The sequence below is a fragment of the Cibotium barometz genome, chromosome 12 (assembly GCF_041138505.1).
Source record: "Cibotium barometz isolate CiBa-2024 chromosome 12, ASM4113850v1, whole genome shotgun sequence".
In the NCBI taxonomy this organism is placed as follows: domain Eukaryota; kingdom Viridiplantae; phylum Streptophyta; class Polypodiopsida; order Cyatheales; family Cibotiaceae; genus Cibotium; species Cibotium barometz.
Genome location: NC_141057.1, coordinates 6,337,595 through 6,359,469, shown reverse-complemented (window position 1 = coordinate 6,359,469; position 21,875 = coordinate 6,337,595). Strand labels below are relative to the sequence as shown.

Sequence of the window (21,875 nt, the reverse complement as noted above, 5' to 3'; positions counted from 1 at the left end):
GCACAAGAGATCGAGACTACAATCATGAAAATACAAATTTGCAAGCCCAATATACTGACTCTGTGTGTTATCAGGAAGGAGGAACCACTCATGGTTCACAGGAAATCTTGAGTGGTTCCATTCTTCAAAAAAAAAAAAAAACAGGTTTTAATCAGTTGTGCAATAAATGCTTACATCCTCAGTGCCAGAAGGATGAAATGTGGACATAGGGGACCGGCAGCCAATCTGGAGCTTCACTCATTGTTGCTATATTGACAATTGTAAGCTCCATGAAAAAGGGCAGGATAAATTTTCCGTAGTTAGGAACTTAAAACACAAGAGGGTACAGTTCCAGGAGGGGAGGAAACAGGGGTAAGACACAGTGAACAGCTTTCTGGGATGAAGCACTCCCTTAGGGAAAGTTTCACTACAGCCAATGAGACAAGGGGGCACATATCTACATTAAGATAATGGGAAAAGCAGTAATGGAATTATGAAGTACTATCCACCAAGAGAAATGACATTTATGGTCTCAAGCTATCTGCTAGTCATATGAGTAGATACATTTTGAGGGGATGTGTAACAAACATGACTTTTCACACAACTAAATGCCTCAAAACAGAAAAACAATTACTGTACAAGGAAAACAGTACTCCTGAAGATTTTCTTCTACAAGATAACCTGCATATCTTGCCTATCACTGGAAAAATTATGAGATTGTCAATCTTCTCTGGACACATTGAACAGCACCAGACACGTAGCTCCCTGCACAGATCACAGGATGAGCTATTCCGATCTATGTAAAATCTCGATCAGGTGAGTAACTCCCTTCTGTCAGGCCTAACTCCATTTGCTAATGCAATTCAAATGCCAACAGAATTGAATAGCTTGCAACCCCCATCCTCACGATCAACCCCGTAAAGCTTCGCCTAGGCTAAAAATTCAAGCCATGGCACCTCAGGATGAGGCTAACCTAAACATCGATAACATCACCAACGTGCACAACTTGAAAGTTACAGCAACAGTTCCTCCTTGAACCTGGCCCGGTGTTCTTTTCTTTGCGGCCTTGCTTTGCCACAAACATCCGCCATGTGCCTAACCACAGAGCCAAACTTCTGCAGTGCTGAAGATAGCCATAACAATCCCACACCCTGCAGCATAAACATCAATTTGCTGCCGTCCATAGTTGCATTCAGGCACAACATTCTTGAAGCCACGAACAACACTAAGGCAAGGCCACTCCCGGCAAGTCCAACAGCAATCTGATTCAATACATGCAAAAGCTCTTCATACTTCTCCTTTGGAACGATCTGCCAGGTCAAAGCAGCTTTTCTTGGGACCATAAAAGGATAGCTGAAGATCAGTTCATCAACTGGAAAGAGCTGCTCTTGAATAGGTCTCGAGTGGCCACCTTCCCGGGTTTCTTTTGTTGAGGTCTTACTTTTTTTCTTAATCTGTCTGCTCTGTTAAGGCAAAATCAACAGAGATCAGGTGACTTTCCAATAAGTGGTATCTTCTATGCACACCTTCTAAGGATTCAAACTCACCTTCTGAGAGTCGATGATTTCATTGAATGGACTGCTTCCATGCCCAAATTTGTCACATGCGTGCTCACATCTTCCAGACAGCTGCAGGACACAAATAGACCAACTGTGAGCCCATGCACACATGTGCAGGTAAACCCGCACATGTGCAAGCTTGCCCAGTCTATTCCACACATACACACTATCCATTTTGATGCACTCATCTTCCAAATATGCTGTAGGCATACATACACTCATACATGCAAGTTTGCACATTCACCCACACACATGCACCCATACACAACATGCTGCATCTTCAAAAAATCCATGCAATTCATTTAATCTCACCTTGTCACACTTAGAAATCTGCTGGCACATATGCAGACAAGCAGGCACATGCATGGGGCTTGTTCATGCATCCAAACACACCATGCATCCTATCAAATTTTAATGCGATTAATTTGATCTCTCACTAGGACACTTACAAATCTGCTGGTAAGAGTTTGACCATCTTCATTTTAGGGCTTGAACCATGGAGGCAATCCGATATCATTTTGTGTCCATAATCAAGATCCATACTGTGTAGAAATATGATATCCGTCCAATCATCGACTGTTGTTGTGATGATGCCACTTCCTTGAATACCCATTGAGAAACAACCCGGACCAATCGCTGATTTGTAATAACTGATAAAGTCCACTGTTGCTTGTTTGGGCTAAAGATGGCTGTGGGGGTCGGTGCTTGTGGTGGGGGTCTGTTCCCATTGTCACAAGCATTATGCACAGTTTTGAGAGGACCCTCAGGAGTAGATGCAGTAGTGTGGCCCCTTTCATGAACAGACGTACTCTCATCTGGCAGCCTAGAAATACTTGCCAGGCAATCAATCACTTCAGGATCAATACCCAGCACTGGGAAGATGATCGATTTCCCACCCTCCACTGACGATATGAACCTAGGAGGTTGATCATAAGGTTCGCTGCTCTCTATTGAAAAGTCATGAAGATGGGAAGCATAATCAAGATCATGAGGCCCCCATACATTTAAACATTTTTTTTCTATGAATTCATGGACGGCAGCCTGGGATCAAACCCACTTTGAGAGTCCACATCCTAAATTTACCCTGCCTAGGATAAAATTACATTGAGAAAAGCACAGAGCAATACCTTCTACGTCAACCAGAGTAGCATCTTGACAGTTCTCTAACTCTACACCTCCGGTGGTGAAGCTATGGCATAGCTTTCCAGGCGATATTCCGGTAGCAAGGCTGGGCTTCTCAAAATAAAGGCAAGCTGGAGCTTCTAAGCCCTGGCAAAAACATGGAAGTTCAAACAAGTGCAGATAAACGTTTTCTTCCATCTAACAAATCTAAAATTCGTGGGTGTCTATGTTTCTAGTAATCACCCTATGTTCTTAGATCTTACTGAATTCCTGCCACCAAAAAACCATGAATTCCCAACATGTTCTGGAATCTTAATAAGCCCTAAGGTAACATCAGATTCCCTACACATGGCACACTAACTTCCAGCCACTTTCTTGAACCACTCACAAACCCTATCCTTCTGTTAGCTCTCCTACTCTGGGAGAAGTTGTAAACCTTAATTTCTGCTGTGTTTTCTAACCGCCAATGTACTCTACAGCTTCCATCATATTATTCCTCGTTCCAAGATTACCACTAAACCTAAATTGCCTAATAGATTTCTACATCTCTATTGCTCAGAGAACCCCAGAATTTATCCCGCCAATTCTATGTCCGCGCCGGGGGGGGGGGGGGGTGTTGAGAGAGAGAGAGAGAGAGAGAGAGAGAGAAGAGCACCTTGATGAAAGTTCTTTCCTGTCCTCTCATTTGAAGAGGAAGTGTCAATGAAGGAGCAAACACAGAGCGAAGCTCCATAGCCATAGCCATGGCGACCCTTGAAGGAATGTCCGACGGAGATACAGACGGCAAACGCAATATGGCGACGTCAAGGCACGAGGCACGAAGAGCTAAATTGAAGATAACATGATGACCATGTATGGACAAAAGCATGGAGGAGGGGCCGCGACCCGCCATAGCCAGAAGCTCGCAAGGTGTAAGAATCTTGCATCCTGTGGTCCATATGGTTCAATCGGCGCTTAGAATTGGACGGCCCTCACACAGTTAGTATCTTCGAATACGAATCTAATGTTTGTTTTTACTATTGAGAGCGTTGATGGCTGCGGGCCGTTGTCAAGAAAATGTGGCTGGGCAGGGTGCCTGGCCGCTAGGTGTGTGAATCCACCAAATTTTAAGTAACATAATATAATTTAAATGACTTTCAATGTGGATAATAGCTCCTATGCGATGCCAACTAAAAACACCTCCACACAACAAAATGCCAAATTTTATGCTCCCAAATGAGCATAAAACATCCTACACCTACATATCATCATCATACTTGAAATAAATAAGGTAGCATACTTTCCCTGCCGTTTTTCTCTGCTTTCAATGTTTGCTTCTTTAAATTGAAGCTATTAAGCGGCAAGCCATTTGTAGCATTAAATGCGCTAGCTATGTTGCTACATGTGTAGACCATGGTGGCTCTTTCCCTATATGACTGGAGTTGGCATTTCCTATGAGCTCGAGCCTCGTTCGTTGTCTACCCTAAATGGGCTAGAGGTAGATGCCCCAAATGCTTGATTGCTAAAGATGACTACTAAAGAGGACACATGGGACTTACTTTGGGTCTTAGGAGTCTCAAACACTTTTTCGCTTAATAAGATTTACAGTGTTGTGAAGTATGCTGTTCAATGAATGATCTAATGTATGGGGAAGAAGGAAATCAATGTTGTTGATATTATGTAAAGTTGCTTGTCAATCATTTGTGTGTACTAATGGGAAAAAGGAGCTTGGTTTTTAGGTAATCATAAGACACAGTCTACATGAAGATTGGCATGCACCAAATTCCGACTCTTGATATTTGTAGGGCTTCTGTTCCTTGATGTGGAGGAGGAAGAGATGCGTAATGATTGGCTCATGTCCCTAGGGGTGGAGCTTGAAGGAAGGCTGTTGGTCACATTAAAGTACAAGAAGTGGAGAAACATTGAGAACGCTTCTCAAAGCTTTAGTGTCATGGATATGGTCAGAGCTGGGCTTAGGATTTGGGTGTGATTATAGATTGGGCCTCTTCTTCTCTTAGTGACAACTTTGTTAAGATTCTCTCCTTTGATGAAGACTAGTATGGTGTTGAAAGCTAGGGAAGTTTGCATATGGTCCTCTTTGTTCAAGTCAAGAGCTTACCTTAGCCTTGATAAAGCATGTGGCATTGGGTCGAGCTGTAAATACAATGTCCAAATTGCCAAGAGTGTTCAGTGTGTATTTTGGGTAGGCGTGGAAGTGTTTTCATGCTATGCTCAAACATGCCGGTTGGCCATGAGGTGGATCCACAAAATATTTGGGACAAGTTCTTGAATGACTTTGCTATTTTTATTTACAATGAAAGTTGAGTCCACGGCTACTATCACGGCCTAGGAGGATTCACAGCAGCTAGATACTGAACCATAGAGTTCAAATATTGACATAGTTGTTGATTAAATGTCATTGGATCAACAAGGATTGGGTGCTCGAACGCCCTTGACTTTTTGCCGTAGTGCCAAAGGTTTTACTTCAATTAAGGCGAGCACTTCATAGTAAGTGGCTCAGCCGTTTTGTAAGAGATGGTTCTTTTGGATAGAAGAGTATATCCATGAGTACGAAGTTACTAATAGAAATGTATGGAGTTACTTAACCAAATCGAGAGAGAGATTCGGTGTTTTGGTAGACAGGGTAAAGTGGACATTGTTCCTCTTTACTTCGCTAGAAAAAAGAAAAATTATACACATTTTTGTTTTGTAATATGTTTATGAAGTGCGTACAAGGACCCATTATTTTTTATTGTCATTGGTTACAGTTGGGTAGTATACTGCCACCTACGAGTAGGTAGTGCATTGCCAATGTCATGGGGAGGCAACAAAGATTTGTTATACGCTAGACTTCATATTGATATTGAACATAAATCGAATGTTGTGTTATTCATGTCAAAGTAGTCTGAAAGTACAGAGATTGTTTTTGTTTGTCTACTATCAGTGTAAGGTGTGTTAGAGGTATACCTAATCCACATTTTGTAGCATATGTATATGAAGACCGGGTAAGTGATAAAGAATTTCTCATTTATTGCTTTATAGTAAAGCATTTCCCATAATTGAAATGGTTTGTGAAATTGTTTTAGTAGAGGTGTCCAATGAGACTACACTTGCAGAGGTGTGTCTGGATGGTGCTATTATCTTTTGGATGTGACCATAGATAGCCCATAAACATGTCCATAGAGACATGGTTGGCTGTAGAGACATAGATATGTATTGCCATGCAACCAAAGTGGTTGCAGGAGTAGACATGTGGATAGACATGTATCTACTCGTGGGCTGGGAGTGGTACTCTCATTGGTGTACGTTACTCTTGATTTTCTAGTAGTGCATAGACACTATACATCACATAAATGTTGTCTATATGGAAATCATCTTCGTTGCAAGATGTGTAAACTGTTCTTGGAAGAACACAAGAACTGTTGGAGAGAGGAAAGTGTACCTTTCCTTAGACTATATGTAAGGTCAATTGAACTTTACCACATTATAGAACAATTTGCTAAAGACTTGTAAGAGTTATGCAAATTTATTGAATTAAAGTCAATGTGGTTTCTAACCACAAAAGAAAAACATCTTTGATTTTATAGAACATGCTAAGGAATTCCTTGAATGCCGCATTCATTATGAAGTTCTTGAGGATTTGAGAGCTTCTGGCATATACTAAAGGCATGATGTTATTCGATGTCTTAGTAGAAATTTGTGTTTTATTAACATCTTTCATAGTTTGCAAGTGGTTTGGTATTCCAAATGAAACACGAGTGTTGCATGTTTCCTTGGTCATAGTACTTAAAGAAAATATGTGCTGTGTGCCTTGCTTTCCTTTCGTAGTACTTAGGGAAGTTATAGGTGTAGATGACCATATGGTCTACACACAGACACTTGTTTACAACTTTCTAAACTGTTTTCACAGACAAAAACTCTTCTTGAAGGGAAGAGTAAATAGGTTGACAAAGTTTCTTCTACAACTAAAAAGATGTGAAAACATTTGAGCGTTAGGCTCGTTATCAAACATCTCTACAAACTATATGGCTTGCCCGTAGATATAATGCTGGATAGCAATAAGAGGTTTGATAGTTGCTTTTGAAGGGAAATCTTCAAAATTTGGATATTACTTTGAGTATATGGCCGATCATCTGGAATTTGATGGTCAGATTGAAAAGGTCAACCAAGTTCTAGAGAATATGCTTGTGCATATGGCAGTAAAAGCAATCAGGTTGAGAGATTACCTATCACTTGTTGAATTTGGTTTTTGTTATTCAAACATTTATTGACTAGATTTATTCCATTCAGGTTATTGCATGGATTCTAGTCTACATCTCCTATGGCCATAGAGCTATAAAAGGCGAATATTCAACTCTTTGATAGAATAGCCTAGTAGCGTAGTCTACAAACTTGAGTTGCCGGAGAGCTCTCGAGTACATCTAGTCTTTCATGTTAGTGGCATGTGAAAACAATGTATCACCACGACAACGTAGTTTGTCTTAAAGTTATAGTTGAGTCCTTGGAGTTACTGCACTTCCACATGAACCAAGGAGAATTATTAAGTTCAAAGATCGAAATAGGAGGTGTACTGTGTGCCGATAGGTAATTGTAAAGTGGAAGGATAGGTCAGAAAAAACGTCTCAATTGAGAACAACTAAATGCGCTTACAAAAGCTTTCCCCAATTTGTTTTCATAGATGAAGACTCTTTAGAAGGGAGGGGAGTGATGTCATGTAGTTTGTAACAGCGTATGGGAGCTCGACTGGATGCGGAGCTTGAACGCCAAAGTGCGGACGGCAAGTGCATCCCAAGTCTAGGAGTGAGAGCACCCAAGTTGGGCGACCGGGCAATATTATGGGCAGGTAGGTCCCTATAATGTTGACAATCATGGATCGAGCTCTCCTAAAGACAAAATATCTACCTCATGATAAACTAATCCTACACTAATTAAAGGTAGAAATAAATAAAGAAAACTCATAATGAGTGTGTGCTAATTAAGATGCCCTTGAGTACAATTAGACACCAAGATGCACTTGAGTACATACTGAGTGTGTGCTAATTAAGATGCACTTGAGTACAATTAGACACCAAGATGATTTAGCTTGGATACATAAAGAGAATTGAGATAAGTGCAAGTGATATGATTTCATTGCTTGAAATGATCGCCTTTTATATGAGGAGGTACACCCTTGGGCTTGTACATGAATGTGGGATAATTCCCTTTGTTCATGTGGCTTCATGCTAGACTTTGCACTTGCTTGGCTTACTCAACTCACTCCCTATCATTTCCTTGTGCTCTATGGTGCCACATCTCTCAACACCCCCCCTTTGGTGCCATTTTCTTAGGCTGTTGCAAGGTGGTCAGATGCGACTTTTACAACATATTTTCACCCCCCTCATTCTGAACTGGGCTGGGCAATTCAGAGGCTCTTTGGCTTGGTTACTCTCTAGCTCAGAGGTTACTTTAGAGATGGTCAGGTTGATTTTCACTCCCCCAGGATACTACTTTGGCTACTAAGTGTTTGTAAGTATAGCACTAGAGTTCAATTGAAGGGTTTTTTTAAATTAAAAATTTTAAGGTTAATTTATAGAAGGGATTTTTTGTAATCGATTTATAAAAAAACTCATGTCTATAAGAAGTCATTTTATTCATAAAAAATTCAAAGGTAAGGAGTTTTTAAATACCCCCTGAACACACGTGATACATAGGGTTTCTTAGTAGTGCACCCCCCAAGACCGTGACATAACAATTATCATTGGTGGATGTATGTTTATATGGCTAGTTCATATACAGTTGCAATATAACAAGTTTACAATATTGCTTTGTTAGACATTATAGGTTTGTTGTAAGTGCAAATGTTTCTATAAGCACTGTTTGGTGACAGTCTATCCTAGATTATGAAGCGAGAAGCTAGATAAGAACAACTTCCAAGCATGGATGTTCATGATGATAAACTTCCTCATGGAGATACTAGGAGCTTATTTTAGGTGACGAGGAGAATCCAAAGCTTTCGGATTAGAGAGCCATCAAAGTGATGTATTGGCTATCTCTGTTAGTGTATTGGATGCTATGTTTGGTCATATACAAGATGCAATGGCAACTAAGGATGCATGTGATATATTGGTTAAGTTGTATCTCACAAGTACCAAGGTATGAAAGATGCAGTTAAAGTAAGAGTTGCATAATGTGTAGAGGAATAAGATGAGTATCAGTGATTACTCATTGAAAGTTAAAGGGCTTGGAGATGCCCTTGCCTTTATTGGATCTCCTATTGATAATGATAACTTGGTGTTGGTCTCACACTGAATGGGCTTAGTAAAGTGTATGATTAGTTTTGGACTTCAGTGATTACTCATTGAAAGTTAAACGGGCTTGGAGATGCCCTTGCCTTTATTGGATCTCCTATTGATAATGATAACTTAGTGTTGGTCTCACACTGAATGGGCTTAGTAAAGTGTATGATTAGTTTTGGACATCAGTGATTACTCATTGAAAGTTAAACGGCTTGGAGATGCCCTTGCCTTTATTGGAGCTCCTCTTGATGATAATAACTTTGGGCTTGGTAAAGAGTATGATCAGTTTTGGACATCTATCCAAACTTGAGAAGACTTCCTAAACTTTTAAGATCTTATAGCCCTTCTCGTCATCACTGAGGACATGAATGTTGAGAGAAAATTTTCTTTTGGAAATATACAAGATCAGGCCTTCTACATATCATAGGTAGAGGTAGATGTAGATCATCATTCATCTACATATCATAGGTAGAGTAGATGTAGATCATCATTCATCTAGAGGTCTGTTACCATATTATAGTAGTGATGTGTGTGAACACACTTAGGACCGCCGGGGCACTTTTTCCCTCACTAGGAGGTTTTTTCCCCCGTGCATTGTATATACGCCCATTATCTTCTAGGGCTTGTTATCTTTCCTTTTTGGCACTCATAATACACTACTGTGTTGTGCTCAAGCTTCCTCATCTTCTTGAAGTTGTGTGTGCATTCCTGCAACCCTAATTCCAACAATTGGTATCAGAGCAGGCTTCCTCCTCCCGGGCAGCATCACCGGCACCTGCCGCTTCATCTCCTCCGATTGGGACGAGGTTTCACGAGCGTCTGCAGGTTAGTATATGCCGTGGGAGAGCCCAGAGGGCTTGGTCGTTTCAGAATTTTGATCTGAGGTCATTTCGCCCTCCGTTTTTGCATTCCAAGTACTGCGCAGGCAGAATCGTCCTACTGTGCAGATTTTCTGTCAAGATCAGAATCTGCAGGACAGGTGCCCATTCGTCTGTTTTGGGCTGTGCTACATAGCACAGGTCGATTTTATACAGGTTTACCTCTTACAGACAGCATTTACATCTAGTAGTACAGTCATTGGCCATGGCTGACAACAATGATGTATTCCGCATGTTGGCTGCTGAGGATAAGTTGGATGGCACCAACTATCCATTGTGGGCATATATGATGCGACATGTATTGGTAGCAAAGGGGTTATGGAACATTGTGCAGGGTATTGATGCACGTCCTATTGTGGCTGGGAATGCTGCAAATACATCAGAAACAGGTACTGTTGATGATGGTGCAGGCACAAGTGCTGTAGCAGCTGTTCGAGAACCACCACTTTCAGCAGAGCAGATTCGTTGGGATGGTAGAGATGCGCAGGCTCATGCCTTGATTGCGCTGTCTGTCAAACGTACCATTATCCCACATATTCGCTCCTGCAGGACTTCTAAGGATGCTTGGGATGTACTTGCCACATTGTATCAGGCAAGAAATGAGGCTCGTGTTGCTTATCTCCGAAAACAGTTGGAGAGTGAGCATATGAACGAAGGTGATTCTATGGATAGCTTTTTGACAAAGATCAAGGATTTCAAAGAGCAGCTCATTTCTGCAGATGAAATCCTGTCTGACAGTTCACTTGTGCAGACTGTTTTGAATGGTCTACCAGATTCTTATCAGGGTTTTGCTTCCACTCTTCGCTTGATGATGAAAGGCAATCCCAATGCCTTATCATTTGAGGAGTTAGTTTCTGTTTTGCTGCAAGAAGACCAGTCAAGGCAAAACAGGAATATTATGCGTGTCGCAGATCAAGCTTTCGTTGCTAGTCAGAGAAGCGGGAAAGGTAAAGCTGGCTTTTCTTCTAGTAAGCAGAAATCTGCAAATGCTGCGCAACCAAAGAAGGAAGACAAAGATGAGAAGAAGGGTGACAAACAGAAGACATTTTGCAAGTACTGTAAGGGAAATGATCATGTCATCAAAGCGTGTCCTAAGCTGGCTGCGAAAGAGGCTAAGAAGAAAGAGGCTGGTATGGCTGTTGCAGATGCCTCTCCTTCTAACAATGAATCTGCTAATGTTGTGCTAGATACAGAATGGGCATTCAATGCGCAGTGCAGTTATGACCCATCTTTGCATGACACATGTATGTCTGCAGTAGATTCAGATGTATGGTACTTTGACAGTGGTGCCACTAAGCATATCACCTCGCAGCGCAGTTTATTCACTTTCCTTGAGTCTGCTCCCACAGGGAATACTGTCACTTGTGCCAATAACTCCTCTTATCCCGTTAAAGGAGTTGGACAGATTGTGCTGAATGTTGCAAATGGCAACACCTTTACACTTTTTGATGCATTGTATGTGCCAGGGATCAAAAAGAATCTGCTGTCAGTTTCCGCATTTGCCAAAACAGGTTTGGTTGTAAAATTTGTGGATGACAGATGTACTGTTCATGATCTCTCTTGTGGTGACATCATTGTAGCATCTGGTTCACTATGTCGAGGGCTGTATAAGCTCAATATGGATGGCAAATGTGTAAAGGATTCAGCATGTGCTATTATGGATACGCAGGCTATTTCAAATGCAAAACTGTGGCATGCACGTTTTGGTCATCTGAATTTTGCAAGTTTGCTGCGCCTGCAGAAATCTGAAATGGTGTCTTCTTTGCCTAAGCTTGAGGCACCTGTCAAGCATGTTTGTGAGGGCTGCATATTGGGTAAAATGCAGCGTGCTTCCTTTCCCAAAGATGGATCAGTGAGAGCTGAACGCAGATTGCAGCTTGTTCACAGTGATGTTTGTGGTCCCATGCAAACTCCATCATTTGGAAACTACCTTTACTTCGTGACTTTCATTGATGATTTTACCAGGCATGCATGGGTATATCCTTTGAAGGCAAAGTCCGAAGTGTTTTTGTGCTTCAAACGTTTTTTGGTTATGGCTGAAAATGTGTCAGAAAGTAAGATGGGCACCCTCCGTTCAGATCGAGGGGGGGAGTATATGTCTTCAGAATTTAATGCATTTCTGGCTGAGCGTGGGATAAAACACCAATGTACAGTGCCGTATACACCACAGCAAAATGGTGTGGCTGAGAGAAAAAACAGGTCTCTCATGGAAATGGCAAGATGTATGGTTAAGAGTCAAAGTCTACCACATGGTTTTTGGCTTGAGGCTGTCATGTGTGCCACTTATGTACTAAACAGGTGTCCCACCAAAGCATTACAGGTTGTCACTCCATATGAGGCTTGGCATAGCCGCAAGCCATCTGTTGGCCATTTACGTGTTTTTGGTTGCCTGGCATATGCATTAGTGCCTGTGCAACATCGCAGAAAATTGGATGACAAAGCTGTCAAATGTATTTTTGTTGGATATAGTGCTGAGAGCAAAGGCTATCGTTTGTATCATCCACAGACAAAGCGCATTTTGGTTAGCCGTGATGTTGTATTTGTGGAAGATGCAGTTCAGCCCTTGGTTTCATGTACTAAGGAGACAGATATCAGCTCACGTGATGTCTATGATACATTGTTGCCTCTTTTCAGTGGTGCACAGTCAAGTGCAATACCTCATGAGGCAGTTTTTCAGCCTATGCAGGTTTTAAATGATGGCACAGATCAGCCTATATCTGATGCAGATGTGCATGATGCACTTGAGGATGAGAGACAAGAGATTGAGGGCTCTAGGAACATGCCTAGATGGCTGGTGCAGACTTTGCGTGACAGCAAGTTGGATGCCCCTTTGTCTAGTCGCACTCGTTCTGGCTCTCATGGTGCCTCTTATGCGTCAGATTGTTATGCATTGGCTATTTCTAGTATGTGCGATGAAAGTGAGCCTGTTTCATTTGATGAGGCACAAAGTTCAGAAAATTGGATGGCTGCTATGCAAGCAGAATACGATGCTATTATGAAGAATGGTACATGGTCTTTATGTGACTTGCCCCCTGGCAAGAAGGCCATTGGCACTAAGTGGGTATACAAATTGAAGTGTAAGCCTGATGGCACAGTGGATCGCCATAAGGCTAGGCTTGTTGCAAAAGGTTATGCTCAAGAGAAGGGCATTGATTTTGATGAGACTTTTGCTCCCACATGTCGTATGACCACTGTTCGTAGCATCTGTGCATTAGCAGCTCATAATGGTTGGAATGTACATCAGCTGGACATAAAGACTGCGTTCTTAAATGGAGATTTGCATGAGGAGGTGTATGTATCGCAGCCTCGTGGTTTTGTTCAAAGAGGGCAGGAAAACAAAGTGTGCAGGTTAAAAAAGGCTTTATATGGTTTAAAGCAAGCTCCACGAGCTTGGTATGAAAAAATACATGCATATTTGACTGCACATGGGTTTCAGAATAGTCCAACAGAAAGCACTTTGTATGCTAAACGTGTGGATGGTGTACATCTAATCATTGCTCTCTATGTCGATGACATGCTGCTCACAGGACCAAATGAGAGTCATATTGCTGATTTTAAGGCTGATTTGAATGCCTCTTTTGAGATGTCAGATTTGGGGCATTTGCATTATTATTTGGGGATACAATTTAAGCAGTGTGATGGAGGTATTGCTTTGTGTCAGACAAAGTATATTGAAACATTGTTGCGGAGATTTGGCCTTGAAGACTGCAAGCCTATTGCTACTCCAATGGAGACAGGTTTGAAGTTGAGTCTTCATGATGCTGGAGATCACTTTGATGTCACACTCTATCAGACAGCTGTTGGTTGCCTCATTTATGTATGCATTACGAGGCCAGACATTCAGTTTGCAGTCTCACAGGTGAGCAGATTTATGCATAGCCCAGGCATTAAGCATTGGCAGGCAGTGAAGCGTATCTTTCGCTATTTGAGTGGTACTCGGCATCTTGGGTTGTTTTATCCCAAGGGGGGATCATTGCCGCCAGATTTACATGCTTTTTCAGATTCTGACTGGGCTGGTTGTTATGACACACGCGTGTCCACGAGTGGTTTTTGCTTCATGCTTGGAAGCTCATGCATATCATGGTTGAGCAAGAAGCAGCCTACTGTGGCCACTTCTAGTTGTGAAGCTGAGTACAGGGCAGCTTTCACAGCTACGGTTGAGTGTGTGTGGCTCAGACGCCTTATGGCTGATTTGGGTGTTGGGCAGCCATCTGCCACCACCATCTTCACTGACAGTCAGAGCGCATTGGCAGTTGCGCGGAACCCAGTGTTCCATGCTCGTACGAAGCACATTGAGGTGCACTACCATTATGTCAGGGAGAGACTCTCTGCAGGAGAGATCAGTTTGGCTTATGTGCCAACACAGGATAACCTTGCAGACCTTTTCACAAAGGCTCTGCCTCGTGAGAAGTTCGAAGCTTTTCGCAAAGCTTTGGGCTTACTCCCTTTTGTGGATTCGTCCACATAGCTAGACACTTCCCTATACATGAGTGCTAGCTCTTGTTCACCGCATCACTCCAAGGGGGATTTGTTACCATATTATAGTAGTGATGTGTGTGAACACACTTAGGACCGCCGGGGCACTTTTTCCCTCACTAGGAGGTTTTTTCCCCCGTGCATTGTATATACGCCCATTATCTTCTAGGGCTTGTTATCTTTCCTTTTTGGCACTCATAATACACTACTGTGTTGTGCTCAAGCTTCCTCATCTTCTTGAAGTTGTGTGTGCATTCCTGCAACCCTAATTCCAACAAGGTCGAGGTACATGCCACTTTGGAAATAGAAATCATGGACAACGACAACATGAATCTAATGTATAAACAGAAGGAAGAGACTAGTCTAGAGGTAGAGGGAGCTAGAGAGGCCGAGGTGGATGGTAAATAAATTTGAGTGGATATTTCACGGAGTGTTGTTATTATGGCAAACTAGGTCATATAGCAAAGGAGTGTTATAAAAAGTAGAATGGCAAACTAGGTTATATAGCAAAGGAGTGCTATTATTATGGCAAACTAGTTCATATAGCAAAGAAGTGCTATAAAAAGTAGAATGACATTAAAACTGGGAAGCTTCAAGCAAGGGAACTATGCCTATTTAAGTAAGCAAGCCAAAGATAGAAGTGAGAATAGTTTTGTGATGTATCTGCTTAGTTTCAAGATTGGAGATGTATGGTATATTGATTTGGGTTCTAACCACATGACCAATCATGGAGAGTAGTTTAGAGATAGAGAATGAAAAAACTAGGGTATGTGGAAATATGTGATGACATTGTACTCGTATTGTGCATGTTGGGGTAAGGTATCTCTTGGATAAATGCAGTTGAGCAAGCAAGTGAGGTGTAAACCAAACATTACTTCATGTTCCAAACATTTAAAAAACTGTTGTCTCTTGGTTGAGCAGGGTCTATAGTTGAGATTACATCGTTTGGTGGTACTACCACAAGTGTTGAAAATTTAGTACACATGTATCACAAACGGAAAAAGAGAAGGTGCCTTTGATAATGATTGTTTTAGCAAGTTATTCAAGTTTTACCCAAGCTTCGACCGATGATTCTAGATTAGAGATGTGATGCAAATAATTACCACTCGAGCCAAGAGCAATGATAGCATATGCCCTTCTACTCTAAATAGATCATGTTGTATTCTGGGATCTTCTTCACTGGTTTCATTGGAGGAAGAGGTTGCACTAGTAGTGCTCTTCACCAAACCCCACAGGTTTTCTTTCATCAAATGAAACTTTATCTTCATTTTCTAGGTGTGGAATCCTTGGCCATTAAACCTATCTATGAACATGTGAGAGCTCATAGTTGGAGAAAAGATAATATACTTTTTAGGGTTTTAAAAAAATTAGGGTTTCTAAACATGGGGGTTTTGTGAAATGATGATGTTGTAGGCTCTTACAAAATTTAATGCGTAATATATGCCCTCAATTTTGAGAAATGATGGGAGATTTAATATTAATGCTTTAATTAAGCAGTATTTGTAAAATTTTTGAAAAGCCCCAAATTTTCTCTCTAACTATGTTTGAATTCCACAAGTGCTTGTTGCCTGCTGTTGTTTTTGTTGATTTATTGATGTACGTAGGCGATGGAGAGAGTCCTTTCTTTAAGTTAGCTGCTCTTCTAAGAGGTGGCTATTAGCACATAGAACTGACGTGTCTGGCTTGTTGTTTTAGACACAGGCTCAGATGTACTGAAAGATGGCCCGACGGGTTATCAATGCAACACCTACGTAGCTTTTTAGTACATGAGCATCTATTTAGTAGGTGAAAACATCCATATACTAGGCAACGATAAGAGAGGTGAATGTGAGCACCTAGAGAGAAAATGGAATAGTATTACATTGTGTGCCTAGTTGGCAGATGTTGAGACGGTGCACTGTGCGTACAACCACAAAAAATTCAAGGTAGTATCAACCTAGAGATATGATACCATTTGTTGAATATCCTTAGCTATGGAGGTTGATGACATAGGAATATGATTTCAAAAAAGATAAAAAGAGAATAAAGAGAAAAAAGCTCTTACAAAGAGAGTAGAGTACACAACTCAATGATGTGATAGTTTACTTGATTTCTTCAATGAAGTATATGCACCTTTACAAGTTACAAAGGTTATCCCAATGACATCACTGCTTATGTCAGGTATACATAAATATCTAGATATTATTTGATACCCCTCTAAGAGGTGGTTCACACACAGATAAGACACTTACACATTACCACTCTCTACAAGGTCCTCACACACACACACACACACACACACACACACACACACACACACACACACACACACACACACACACAAGCAATACCTTGATCCCAACAAAGCCCACCTTTGAGTGAGTAGAAGCTAATTGAGCATGAATATTGTATGAGGGACATAGCAAGCCTCACATCCTTCTTATCCTTGCAATTCCGAGACCCGATAAATTCTCTTTTACAAGGAAATTTTGAACTTTGGAGAGACTTATTAGGTTGGATTACTGGGAATCTAAGATCCCTCACACTTGAACCTAAAGAGGAGGAGGACGATGAGTCGTGCCACACTAAGCGCTCTCTTTCCTTACCCAAGACAAAAGGAAAACCAGAAGTGTCGATGTGAACAAGTTGGGACACTATATCAAAAGTGATGAAATGAATGTCGTGTTACCTATCATTTATAAAGACACGATGGTCTTTGCAATCTTGGATGGTAGTGCTAGTGTCATCATAATCACCACAAGGATTGTTGGGAGGCATGGGGAATCCCACCACTTGTAGGCACGAGCCTTATGGTCAAGCTTGCTAATAGTAACACATCTAAAACTTTGGGCGTCCTTCAGGATGCAAAGATAAAGACCTTTGGGCTAAGCTTCCACCACACATTCATGGTGATGGATTTTTAGAGAAGAGTGTCATATACCATGATCCTTGAAAGGCCTTACATGAGAGATGCAAGGTTGGTTCACGATGGAAAAACCAATCATATATACATACACAAAGGTAACCTTGAAAATAAACTTCAAAACAGAGAAGACTCATCCCATGTATTGAGGAATTCTTGCCAATGAGTCTGACACACAATTGCTCGAATCACATCTTGTCGATCTTGTACCATGATGTGGGATGGTGAAGATGAGGACCAAGAATATGAGCCCCCTCTCAGAGCCCACCGCTCCGAGGATTGGATTCACTTTTTGGCAATCATGGAAACTCTTCCACAAAAGCTTGGGGCCAGGTTTGCATGATTAGAGGGTGTCGAATGGTGCCGAAATCACATCCTTATTTGTTCTCAATGTGTTCGAAATAGAACCAATGGTGGAAACCACTCACATTGAGCTAGAGTTCCCCCAGAAAGACCACCTAGTTGCATGGCCGCCTTGGTTGACATGAGAGCTAGCCACAACGTGTTGTCTTGGGAGACATGGACCTCATTAGGCCACCCACCCCTTGCACCCCATAGCAACCATTATTGTGGTAAAAAATTTCCAACCTTTGTTTATAACTGTCGGGGTTGTTTTGAAGCTGAATTTAATATTAGAGCTAAACTTGTATCTTGCAAGTTTTATGTGACCCTTGCTCATAGGTATAATGAAGGAGAGAATCATCCTTGGAAGGGGATGTATTGCATTCACTAATTGTCAGTTGGCATAAAAGAAGTGCAACACTCAAGCTTTCCCATGGAATGGGTACTGTACATTTGGTGGATGAGGGCACCTTCCAGACATATCAACATTCCAAGCCACATCCTACACTTACAAGCCACCACCTCAAGGAATCCCTAACACTCCTCTCACGTTTCACCTTAGGTAACCCCTAACACTCAACACCTCACCTCTCACCTCATGTAACCCCTAAAACTCAACACTTCTCTCATCTCTTACCTCAGGTAATCCCTCCACTCAACACTTCTCTGACCTCTCACTTCATGTAACCCCTAAAACTCAACACTTCTCTCATCTCTTACCTCAGGTAATCCCTCCACTCATCAACACTCCTCTCACCTTGCCGTGTTGACTACCCCTCAAACCACTATGGAGATTTAGTGACAAAGATGAAGGCCACTTCCCAAATCCCCATCTCAACAACCCTCTAGTGAGATCACCCACAAGAAGGAGTGGGTTACCAAAAGTATCGTGGCTAGCCAAGGAAAGTAATATGGAATGGTTAATGTACATTTGGTGGATGATGCCACTTTGGCACATATCAACATTTACAGTTACAAGCCATCACCTCAGGTACCCCTAACACTAATTTAACCCCTCACCTGACACTCATCTCATTTACAGTTACCCCTAACACTCATCTCACCTCTCACCTGAGGTAACCCCTAACACTCATCAACACTCCTCTTGCCTCTCACCTTAGGTAACCCCTCCACTTATCAACACCCCTCTCACCTCGCCGTGCCGATCACCCCTCAAACCACCATGGAGATCCAAAACCTTGGTGGGGAAAAGATGAAGACCACTTCCCAAACCTCAACCTCAACAACCCTTTAGTGAGGTCACCAAGAAGGAGTGGGTACCCAAGAGTACCGTGGCTAACCAAGAAAGTATGATGCCCATGAAAAGACCTGGTAACCACCATTTAGTCTGAAGTGTATCCATGAGTGAAGATCTACCAAGTGGAGCCCCATGCGCAATAGAGTTTTACCCAAACCTCGAGCCCTGTTGGATCCCGTCAAGACGTTATAAGCTCAAGGCTTCTCAACGGAAACCCTTTTGTTTGGGTGCCAAAAACCTTATGGACTGCACCCTAATCTCCAGAGTCAAAGAGAGACACGAAGTGATCTCGGGCCTAGTTGAGCCTACTAGTAGTTGACTGTTATGTGAGTGAACTTTATTGAGAATTTAATTATATTTATTCAATAAAAATTATAGTTAGAGTGAACTTTCTTGAGAATTTAATTATATTTATTCAATAAAAGTTATAGTTAGAGATGAGAGTACATGAATATCTCTAAAAAACTAGAGAAATATAAAGAAAATAAATTTGTGATAAAAATAGAATATTTATGATAAAGATCCCCAAAAAGTAGGTCGATTTTTTCATACGGTTGAATTTAGCGAAACGGTCCACGATGTGTTGTAGAGACCAGGCCTATTCCCAAAATTTTAAGTACCAACTCGACTATATTTTGATGAAAAACCAGAGAGATACAGTGGCTACAAGTTGCAGGCTTGTACTTATATATACAGGGAGTCAAGACAGGCTGGGACAGACAAACGCCTATATATACAGGGAGTCAAGACAGGCTGGGACAGACAAACGTCTATAGGGAGTACTAATTCTCTTATTGTTTTCCTTATATGGTTTAATTATTTCATGAGAGAGAGAGAGAGAGAGAGAGAGAGAGAGAGAGAGAGAGAGAGAGAGAGAGAGAGAGAGAGAGATTAAACATGGTTTGTAAGAATTGCAGATTCCTTGGATGAAGTTCTCTTTTCTTTCTATGTTCTCTTTTCTCCTCTAATGAGAAGATGTATGATTGTATCAAATTACTTCATACCTTAATAAATCATTGAAATACTTATATGTGAGACCGCGGGTCTTACATATGGGGGGGCAGATTGGACCCAATGCTTTTGTCTTATGATCATAAATATTTTTCGTTTAAGTTTTTCATTTAATTCTTCTTCTAAGGTTGATGTATTAACTTGTAGTTAACTTATTTAAAGTAATTTATAAAATTTGTTGAAATCTTGTACTTAAAGAAAAGGTCCTATAATATTGACATTCCATTGGAGGCTATTTTAGAAGTACAAGGCTTCTACGAAGGGAACCCCTATATTTGGGTTCCAAAGTCAAGAAAAAACCATAAGCCTCCACAAAGGGGATGGTCACCAAGGGAGCTTGGTGGAGGGAGCTTTTCTTGGCTGCCCTCTCTCTCTCTCTACTTGAACAATCTCTCTGTAACTATTGCCACCACCTTTGCTTCCCACCACTGCCCAACCTAACACATACCACCAACCTTGCTCCTTCCTTTCTCTCTCTATTTATTACCACCGTCCCTTCCTCTCCCTCCCTCCCTTTCACTCTCCCCACCCTCCCTCTTCCCTCCTTCATTGGGTGTGTTATTGGCCTGCTCTCTCTTTATCTTCTCTTTCATTTAATTACCTATATTCAGTAGTACAAAAGTGGTCTTGGAAATGTAGAAAATTAGACTTGTAGTGGACAATTAAAAACTGCACAAGGGTCTATACTCTTTACTAAAACTGCACAAGGGTCTATACTCTTTACTTGGGATTAAAATGAATGGATTAAGTACTATACAAAGATACAAGGGATTAAAATGGATCAACTAAGAACTATAATTGGGTATGTACTTGTCACTTTGGGGTAAAATCAATGGCTTAAGCATATTATGGCCATTTTTGGGTGAAACCTATGGAGAGTCCCATGAAGTTTCCTGGAGTGTATGAAAGAGTTCTTGTGGAGGATTATTTGAGTGCACTTATGCCTTGTGTGGAAGTAGAACTATGAACGGCAGTAGAAGTTCTCATGAAATTTGCAAGAAGACTACCATGGAATCTTCACGTACTAGAGGCAAGGGTGCCTCTGGGAAGAAGGAGACCTAAAGAGCGGGTTCCCTAGCTGCAGCATAGCAGCATTTGAGGTGATTGGTGTGTAGCAGAGGAAGCAGCGCAGTTAAGGCTGGCTAGATACATTTGCAGTTGTCCCTGACAATGATAGAGTTTCCAAATTCGAAATGGCCTCTAGAAAATAAAAGGTCCTGCAAAAAATAAAGGAAAAATTTGTGTGAAGATAATTTTCTATTTTTGAAGCTAAGGTTTAAAAACCTTTGATCACAAAATGGTTCACACACACTCTTAAACAAGCCTCCATTCACATGGATTTATTTTTTTGATGAGATCTCTCCATCGCCCTAAAATAGTGGGAATTTTTTCAAATATCATTTGAATGGGTTCATTGCCCGGCTTTACCCAAAAGGCATTGCATTTTTTGTTTCACCCATGATTATGAAGGTAACTGTACCCGAGCAGTTAAAAGCTCAAAATGAGAATTTGTATTCACCTAGTGCCTGAGGGTTCTCCTACCCGAGGAAAAGAGATGTATGGTGCTAAAAATAGAACTAGGTTCCCAGCCTCAGCAAAAATAGGTGCTCAAAGTGGAGGGTGTAGTCCTACCCGAGTTGAGACTCAAAACTGGATAGTGTGCATGTCCCTGCCCTTGCGTTGGAATAAAACGGTTGTATTTTTTCTCTCACCCAGATTTATAAGGGTCCCCTGCTTGATCTCGCGCGGGGGGGGGGGGGGGGGGGGGAGGAGGGGGTGCTCAAAACGGTTTGTAATGTGGTGTGCATTGAGTTATGCATGCATAGGTGTCGTACTTTATAGTTTGGTTCCCACCCGAACATTTATGTTCAAATTGGACTAATACCCTCTTAAAATCTACAAAGAAGCATGCATTCATGCAAGGTAAATATCACGGAGCAGGCCCTATAATAACAAAGTTGATGGAGAAGGCCATAACATCAAAAGCTCCAAGTCCGTCAAGCAGCATTAGCAGATTGGTGGGGGAAGCAATGAGTGGCACACCAATGCACATGCAACCAAACTTTTTTGGTGATAACATTACCGTTAGACGGC

General features: G+C 41.5%; 1 protein-coding gene across 1 annotated transcript; it reads right to left on the bottom strand.

Annotated features, from left to right (window-relative positions):
• Window positions 1-450: 450 nt before the first annotated feature.
• LOC147632992 (uncharacterized) lies at window positions 451-3,536 on the bottom strand. The gene is made up of 5 exons (XM_086805769.1): window positions 3,316-3,536; window positions 2,666-2,807; window positions 1,988-2,485; window positions 1,527-1,607; window positions 451-1,442 (listed from the first exon to the last, which is right to left on the bottom strand). The coding sequence occupies exons 1-3, from the start codon at window positions 3,526-3,528 to the stop codon at window positions 2,052-2,054; spliced, it is 789 nt and encodes a 262-aa protein (XP_086661895.1). The 5' UTR covers window positions 3,529-3,536; the 3' UTR covers window positions 451-1,442; window positions 1,527-1,607; window positions 1,988-2,051.
• Between the last annotated feature and the right edge of the window lie 18,339 nt (window positions 3,537-21,875).